General features: G+C 47.1%; 1 protein-coding gene across 4 annotated transcripts in view; it reads right to left on the bottom strand.

The window, feature by feature from the left end:
• The window catches only part of Ext2 (exostosin glycosyltransferase 2), a 124,808-nt gene that overhangs the window by 108,747 nt on the left and 6,704 nt on the right, over window positions 1-9,357 (bottom strand). For all 4 annotated transcript variants that reach the window (XM_028778510.1, XM_028778511.1, XM_028778512.1 and 1 more), the window contains 2 exons: window positions 7,444-7,533; window positions 681-797 (listed from right to left, as the gene is read on the bottom strand). In XM_028778510.1, coding sequence (XP_028634343.1) covers window positions 681-797; window positions 7,444-7,533 — 207 coding nt within the window. The remainder of the gene's footprint in view (window positions 1-680; window positions 798-7,443; window positions 7,534-9,357) is intronic.

Here is a 9,357-nt window from a genome sequence, read left to right as displayed (position 1 = left end):
TAAACACACACATACACACAAATACACACAAACACAGTCACCCACCACAAATACACACATGCACACACAACACACATGCACACGTGTATACAACACACACATATGCACATACACATCACAAACAAATGCACATACAACACACATGCACATGTGTAGACAACACATACCACATTCAAACACACGCACACACACACACTTCTAAGAGATGAAGAGTAAGTTTACAGAAATATAGGGAGAGCAAAGCCTCTTCTATAAACTAAAGGGAAAAGTCCCTGGAGAGCAGACTCATGAGTATGGCTTTATCTGGAAGGCATTGGAAAGGCAGGACCAAGCTTGACGGTAGGGATAGAATCAGGGACACAAAATAGGACATCACTTAGCACCCCAAAGGAGATGGCAGTGGGCCAAGGCAAGCAGATCCAAAGCACACTTCTGACATGGACAGACTTGCTAATTTGCTGTCTAAGGCAGAGAAGGAGTGGTCCAGGGTACTACAAATTTCTATTTTGTGAAATTAGTGGATAGCCCTAGAGCTCCCTAAAATACTGAGAGCTATAAGGCATGATGGGTGGAGCAGGCCAGCGTCTGCAGTAGACACCTGGCTCGCTGGGGTACCCCACACTGAGCACTGCCAGCACCCACACTCTGTAACGGCACCCTGGCCATGTTGAGCCACTTACCCTGGTGCTTTCTCTGGGAGAGCCATCTCGGCTGACAGTGGGCTGAAAACAGGAATGCTGACATCATAGCCCTGCCGGTAAGTCCAGGTAGAAAAGCCGCCGCCAGCCAGCAGTGCCCTGTAGAGAAAAGACTTGGTTAAACACGGAGAAAGAAAGGTCCCCATGAAAAGTGCCAGGGAACGGATGGCAATGGCTGAGTCTTAGTAAATGCAGCAGACAATGTGAGAGTCCCCATGCTTAAGAAGCACGGATACACCCCTAATTTCCAACACACCACCCAGGCGTCAGCTGCTTCCCAGCAAATAACCAGCCTTCCCCCACTGCCTAAAGTCTCTCCTTACTAACATCAAAAAAAAAAAAAAGTGCTAGATTTGTGTGTGTGTGTATGTGTGTGTGTGCATGTGTGTGTGCATGCACATGTGTGTGTATGTGTGCGTGTGTGTGTGTGTGCACACATGTGTGTGTGTATGTGTACGTGTGTGTGTGTGTGTGTGTGTGTGTCTGCACCAGTGCATGAGCCATAGCACATGTGTAGGTCAGAGGACAAGTTGTGAGACTTGGTTCTCTCCATGCACTATGTGGGTTCTGTGGATAGACCCCAGGTCATTAGGCTGGGTGACAAGCCCCCTCACCCGCTGATCTACCTTGTGAGTCTCTGTGTCACACCCTTCAGACCTCACTTGCCTCCATGGAAAGCAAACTGTATCCTTTTTAAAACTTTTGTTATTTTTATGTTATGTGTTTTGCCAGCATGTATGGCCACACACCACTTGGGTGCAGTACCTAGAGAGGCCAGAAGAGGGCATTAGATTGCCTGAGATTAGAGTTCTATAGATGGTTGTGAGCAGCCATGAGGATGCAAGGAATCAAACTCAGATCCTCTGGAGGAGCAGCAGTACCCTTGACCACTTAACCAGCTCTACAGCCTCCACACTTTATTCTCAACACACCCACAGCAACAGGAGTAAGAGCAGGTCTGAAGGAAGACTGGACAGTCACTTCTCACTCCTGGAATCTCACAAGACTACAGATAAGTGGCCAGCAGGTATCACATGTCACACTACCTCAGCCCATCCAGGCTCTGGCCCAGTCACCACCAGCTCCCACTGCCCCGCCCAGCCTGGGTCTTATTAATTCACTACCCAATCGATCGACCGGGAAGCAGGGCCCAGCTGCACCCTCAGAGCCTCTTTAGGAGTTTGTGGGCACTAGCATTCTTTCTCCTTAATTAGAAAACACCAACCAGATGTTTTAACTGGATCCGGCAAGTGTGACGATGACACTTCATCAGACAGAGGAAGCAGGTGTGGGTCACAACCACCTTTGGCTGTTCTTCTGTCCCAAGGCCCTACCCCATCAAAACCACTTTCTGGGGTGATTTTGCTAGCTGCACACACCTTGGAGTTTGAGAAAGCACAGTCTGTGAACTGAGAAACCACATTATTCTTTCAATACTGATTACTACCAACCCCCTCCACACCCTGATGACAACTTACACTCCCTTCTAATATGGCCAGTTTTAAGTTCAGAGATTTTCAAACCACCCTGAAAATCTCACTCTGTTTGCTTAAGCACTCTGAAACCAAGAAAAGGCGAGTGGGTAATGAGCAGGCTCAGGACCTCGCCAGCCGCCTGTCTACTTGTATGTAATAATGACTATCCTCAGTACCAGCACATGCTCTGATGTTTTCCTGATTAACATGCAACACTGAATCCACCCAACATGAACTTGGGCGGCTTCCATGGCTGTGATGGCAAGCAGACCCTGCAAGGCTCAGGGCCGCCGTGCAGAGGAGCCATGCACGTTACAGACAGGCACCAGGCCACACAGGTAAGGCAGCACTGTGGGGGATTGGGCTGTTACCCTCAGCCCCACAGGGAAAGGGGTGTGGAGTATGTTTCCTTTCTCACATCAACATTCACTGTTATCCGGTTACGATATCCTTGTGGCCCCAAACACATAATTATGTTTCGGGGGAGGAGCAGGTGTGCAGAGGCAGAGAAGTGTGTCTGAAGCCAGCCTGTGTCACACACCCATACACACACAACACATATGCAGGTCGTCTCCCCTTGTGATCTCAGAAAGAACTCTGACGGCATGTCAAACTGGCCTCAGGCTGGGCTGTTCTGAAGACCCTGCACTGTAAGGCCAGCCTCTTGAGCAGAGCGAGCTTCCCATGGCACTGCAATGCGAGTGCCAGCCACCCTCGCTTCTGACATATGGTTCATATTGATGGCAGAGTGACTGTCTGAGTGGGACAGTCTGTTTTCCTACCACAGATCCCCAAACTGGAGCTCGATTCCAGAAGAGATGGAATTGAAAACTTGTGGCCAGGAACTCTGAGTTGATGATCCTGATGATGGCTGGCCAAGGGGACAATCAAGAAGGTCTTCAGCATGGGGCTAGCCTGGGCTTCTTGACTCTAGAACAGCTCCCCTGCCGCCAATGCTGAGCCTCGCTCCCACTGACTCCCAACTCCCAACCATATGGTCCTCCTCCTACCACTGAGCTTTCACAGTGCCAAACACAGGAGCCTAGTAGTTTATCAGTTTATTTAAAGAAGTATTGTTGAGCAGACTGTGGTAGGCCTTTAATCCCAGCACTTGGGAGGCAGAGACTGGCAGATCTCTGAGTTCAAGGCCAGCCTGGTCTCCACAATGAGACTATGACTCAATACACACACACACACACACACACACACACACACACACACACAAAATAATAATGTTGAACAGAGCTTGGTGGTGTGCACCTATAATCTTTAGCTCAGAAACCTGAGGTTGCAGGTTGTGTGTTTCAGGCTAGTCTGAACTACAGAGAGAAGATATCTCAAAACAACACCTACTCTATGGCAGTGCAGTTAGGCATGCTTACTGTTCTTACGGTAGACCAGAGTTCAGGTCTCAGCACACACAACTGTCTGTAACTGTCTCCACCTCCAGGAGATCCTGTACCCTCTGGTCTCCAAGGACACCTACGCACATGAAGTACACATAAACTCATCCAGACACACACATAGACACTTAAATAAAAAGAAATTATTTTCTAAGTGCTGCTAGTATTTTAGGTATGATAATAGTGTGTAGTTAATGCAGAGATCCACACATCTGGAGCAGCTGGACCAGGACTGCCTGAGGTGGTGCCAGTGAAGCTGGCAGTCAGGGTATGGAGTTCACTGTGCCAACCCTCTCTTCTCTTCAATAGGATTCAAGTTTCCCGAGCAAGTTCAAATCAATGACTATACACACCCACACCAATGCAGAAATATGTACAGGCCCATGTCAAAGGAAAGCTAATGAAAATCCAAGGTGGTAATATTCCAGATCATGTCTGAGAAAATCAACATCAGTTAAGCATTAAAGAAGTCTAATATGTTCCCACTAAAGTTAAACTTAATGTGTGTGTGGGGGAGGTGGGGACTATAGTTGTGACAGTTTTAATTGTTAACTTGGCACAATGTGGACCCACCTAGGAAAGGACTTTTCTAGATTAGGCTGGCCAGTGGCACCTCTCAGGGAGAGGAGAGAGGAGGTTACCTTAATTATGCTATTAATTATGCAAAGACCCAGACTCCAAGCAGGAGCCACACTGGATGTGGACTGTACAGGCAGGCAGGAAGAGCAAGCATGCGCCTCTCTCTGCTCTTCACTGTGGATGTGAATGGCTGCCTCCTATTCCTCTTGATGTCCCTGCAATGACAGACTGCAAACTAAATAACCTCTGTCTCCCTTAAAGCTGCTCCCCCTGGGTGTTCACCTCAGAAACGGGAACCTAAGAGACCTTCTAACAGTGAGTCTCTCTCTCTCTCTCTCTCTCTCTCTCTCTCTCTCTCTCTCTCTCTCTCTCTCTCTCTCTGTCTCTCTCTCTCTCTGTCCCTCCCTCCCTCCCTCCCTCCCTCTCCCTCATGGAATCAAAAGGAGCTTAGTTTGACTCCTTACACACTTACATGCATTTCAACTGCTATTCACAGTACCTATGTGTTATGTGTACTGTTCCTAAAAATTAGAAGAGAAACAGGAATGCATTTACGCAGCGTAAAAGATACACTTGGGCTTTGGACTCCAGCTCAGTGGCAGAGCACTGGCCTTGCATGCGGGAGGGAGGCCCAGATTCTACTTCAGTTCAGATTCTTGTATTCCTCTAAGCAAAACACTGCACGAACAAACACATCTGTGAGTTCAGACTTCAGTGATCTGACCTAGCACATCTGCCTCCAAATTCTAGAATTTGGAATTCCAGTCAGACACCCAGCTCCAGCTGACCCTGTCCTATGATTCTCCAAACACACGAGCAAGGGGAGAAAGCCTTGAAAAATAACCAACGACTCCTCCAAGGCACCAGTGACACTCAGAAGGCATAGACTACGTGGTGATCCCAATGGTTTCACCTTCCTAGTTCCACCAGCCAAGCACCAACTACCAAGAACTCCAACACTCTCCCGCCCACCTGGTGCCTTCCCACATTTAATACTTCATTAAAAGTTTAAAAAAAAAAAAAAAGGTCTCATGTGCAGAGTATACAGCAAGATGCTGGCAAAAGTGAAGTGTCCCGTCAGGCATGGTGACACACATCTACCATCCCACACTCAGGAGACAGGCAGGCCATGGATCTCTGTGAAATCAGTGTCAGCCTGGTTCACATAGTGAGTCCCTGGCCAGCTGGGTCGACACCGTGAGATTATAATTTTTTTAAGTGAAATATCCCAAACAGAACAAACAGAACCAAGCCTTATGAAAGCACACCCCAACAGGAGGGGTAGACCCTGCACCCCAGCTCTTCCCGACCTTCTCTGTCCTCAGAAGCATCTCCCTTCCCCAGAAGAACATCAGCAACTATTTGGCCCCACTAGGGTCCTGGATCCACATACACAAAACCCGTTCCATTTTAAAGCTAGTCAGAGTGCTCATGCCCTGAACGTTTACAGAATGTCAGTTTCCTCAGGTCTACAACCTGGGAATTCAATGAACCTTCCTTTGCCCATATTCCTTATACATCTCAGGTGTCTATAAAAGCAGCTTGATCAGCAGGCCAGTCAGGGATAGCCTGGGATAACTGCTGCTACAGATGTGTGACAGCCACGCTGCCCTCTGTCACCCACAGGGATCTCTGCATTATCATATATCTTCTAGTAATCATTCTATTGCCAGACAGAAACTCAAAACTGACTTAAGATAGCCACTAGAAACACAGGAGGTTCAGAGCAGCCATCTGGGCTGATACATGACACTGTACATTTCCACAGATGAGAGCATCAGCCTTTGACAGGCTGAACACAGCTGGTCTTGGGATGTGACCCCCGTTAGTAACACTAATCTCAAGTTCAGCATCATCTAACAAGACAATGGGAAAAAATGACTCTGCTCACATACATGTACCACTCCTGTAACCTGAACACTGTCCACAGCTGGAGCCAAACTTGCTGCTTTCCTCAACGCTGTCAGCCAAACATTAAAAGAAGTAACATGCCCAGCACCTCATTCTGGAACTTTCCAGGAGTCAGCAACTAAAATGAGTAAGCAGAAGCATGAGGAGGGAGGAACTGCAATGAGTCGGAGTCAAGGGCACGACTGGTGGCCAGCTCTCCTCACCATCTGCTTTACCAAGAAGAACAAAACCAGGGAGGGGAGAGTGGGGGTGAAAGGTTTCCATGAGGAAAACAGGAGGAGGGAAGGAGCCTGGCAATGACGGGCACACTGGCAGCCTCACGGACAGGCTTCAGTACCTTCACACATCCGCCTGTAGTGGCTAATTATGCTAATTATGCTACCCAAGAGCCTGTTTGCAGTGTCCTGCACATAGATAGGCTAAAGGAAGCCTGGCCCAGTTGGCTCTGATTGGGAAATAAATTTGCCAATGGCTGACAAGGGAGACAGAGGCAGGACTTTTAGGATTCCCAGGCAAGAAATGCTGGAGAGGGAGAGGAAGGGAGCCAGCCATGAGAGAGCCAAGGACAGACCGTGACGTAAAGAAGCAGGAGGGTGCCGAAGTGTAGGTGCAAGGGGAAACCAGCCCGGGGGTTGGGTGGGGGGTGCCCAGAAGGAAGCAAGGCAGCAAAGATAAAATGTAGATTGGGAAAGTGTTACTCAGGGATACCAGAGAGGAGTCAAGGCAGATTAAATAGACAGGTCGCCTGTGCGTGTCTTTCATCGTGAACCTAGAGCTCTTTGGAGGGTGTGGACTTTACGTAATCACCGCTACATCCAGCCCTTTCTCCCTAGAAGCTGCAGGACCAATTTGGCAAACGAACCCACATTCAGAAAGCAAGGGCACCATTAATCCTGAACCTAACTGGCTTGGAAACGCTGCTGCTACACTTGAAACTCACACTAGCCCAGACTAGGAAAACAAGATAGTTCTTAGAGCTGCCCCAGGACCCCAGCTCCAATGGCTTCCACAGATGCACACAGGTTCAGCATTTCTGTCTTAAGAAGGGAAATGCCTAAGAGGGCTTTCTAGTTTAATAAACAATTCCAATCATAAAATATATCCCAGCAGGTTCAGGAACCTAATTTATGTATTTTATTTTTTCAAGACAGGGCTTCTCTACGTAGTCCTAACTGTCCTGGAACTCACTCTGTAGACTAGGCTGCCCTCAACCTCAGAGATCTACCTGCCTCTGCCTCCTGAGTATTGGGATTAAAGGCATAAGTGTACTTCCATACCTGACTAGGAATTTAATTTTGTGGGAAAAAATGATTCCTATTTAACTTACCCAATTCTCAGAAATTCTCAGAAATTTGGGATAGCCTCCCAAATGCTCACCTGTCTCTGGGGACATCCAGGGCAGTGTTGTAATCTGGGGGACTTCCAGGCAACATATTGAACAGCAGGTGATTTGTTCCTCGATCCCACCTATTGGGAAAGTAAACAACTGAGAAAATCCATAACCATGAAGCAATGAGTACTTAACACTAAATCACCTGTACAAATGATCCCGGCCTGTAACAGCGCCACCTGCTGGGCACAAGTATAAGTAGCTACAACAGAAAGGCCTCTCAGATGCAAGAAAAGCCCCAAAGGGACAAATTAAAAAATTAGAAAGATGTATACTTCCAGCTTGTCTGCTACATAACAATTTCTGATCATAAAACAACCCTGAAACCTACCTAAATGCTCAAGAAACAAAAGTAGGGCTGGAGAGATGGCTCAATGGTTAGGAGCACTGACTGCTCTTCCAGAGGACCTAGGTTCTAACCCCAGCATCCACATGGTGGCTCACAACCATCTATAACTCCAGTTTCAGGAGATCTGATGCTCTCTTCTGGCCTGTGAGGACACCAGGCACACATGTAGTATACAAACATACATGAAGGCCTGTCAGGGGCAGCCCTGCTTATACACTGAAGGCCTAAAATCAGCCATAGGCCAAAAATCAGCAATAAGCCTGACATACATGCCTGCTAGCACCAAGTCTTGGGTCTCTGTGGAAAAACACTGAAACAGATGGCTAGAAGTTATTGTAAACAAGCAGCTTTGGTGGAAGGCTGCCAAGCCTGGCTACTCATAGACCTTGTAGATAGGTAACTTTGGTGGATAGTACCAACTTAGATAAAGACAAGTGAATCATAGGTGGAGTCATAGTGGTCTGTCCCCTGAACCTTCACCCAGCTGACACTCTGTTCTGGAAGATATCTGTATTTCCCCTGAACACCCACACTCCTGTGTCATCCCCTTCCCCACATCCTGCCTTTTTGTGTATATAACCTGTGTATGAAAAAGTAAAAATGGCGATCTGATCAGATTATAGACAGGTCATCATTCCTTGTATCTTTGCCTGCTTCCCGTCCCCCCCCCCCGCCCCGACTCTCTTTCAGGTGACCTCTCCAGACCCCTCTTTAATGTCCTGCTGGACAGGGCAAAGGGCGAACATCCATACACATTTAAATAAGCTAAAATTTAAAAGAAACAAAAGTAAATAAAGTATGGGAGACTAATTAACTATATTACAGAATATCCATAAAATGGAGTGCTACACAATATTCAGAATTACATAAAAAGCAGTGACGGTCTAGGGAGATGACTCAGTCAGTAAAGTGTTTGCTGTACAAGCCTGAGGACCCGAGTTCAAGTCTCAGCACTCATCAAAGCCGGGTACAGTGGCGTGTGCCTGTGACTCTACTGTTGAGGAACAGAGACAGGAGGAGGATCCCAGGACTCAGTGACCAGCCATCTAGCCAAACAGGCAGGCTCCAGACTCAGTGAGAGACCTGTCTCAAAAACTCATTAATTAATAATTAAGGTAGAGAGTGATAAAGACACCCAACATCAACCTCTGGGCTTTGCATAGACATTTGTGTGTGTGTGTGTGTGCCTGCCCTTGTGTATGTACATGCATGCACAAACACACACTGTGCAATTATTTGGAAAGATATTCACAATGCATTATAAGAAATGAAGTGTCTATAGATTATGATCACAAAATGTCATTCCTGGTCACCAAAAAAAAAAAAAAAAATGTTTACAACTATACACACCTAGCAATTTTATACAAAAAAAAAAAAAAGACTTAATAAGCTCATTTAAGCAGTAATAGTTGTTACCTCTTAGAGATAAGAGTATGGAACAAATCTCACATTTCTTTTGCTGAGCTGCCTTCCCAGGCTTTTCACAGTAAACAGGAATGACCCCACTGTCTGGGGGCGGGGGGGGGGAGGTTGTACATTTTAATCTAAAAGG

This window comes from Grammomys surdaster, unplaced genomic scaffold (genome assembly GCF_004785775.1).
Source record: "Grammomys surdaster isolate TR1022 unplaced genomic scaffold, NIH_TR_1.0 338, whole genome shotgun sequence".
Taxonomy (NCBI): Eukaryota; Metazoa; Chordata; class Mammalia; order Rodentia; family Muridae; genus Grammomys; species Grammomys surdaster.
The sequence above is the reverse complement of the archived record's forward strand: the minus strand, read 5'-3'. Positions and strand labels throughout refer to the sequence as shown.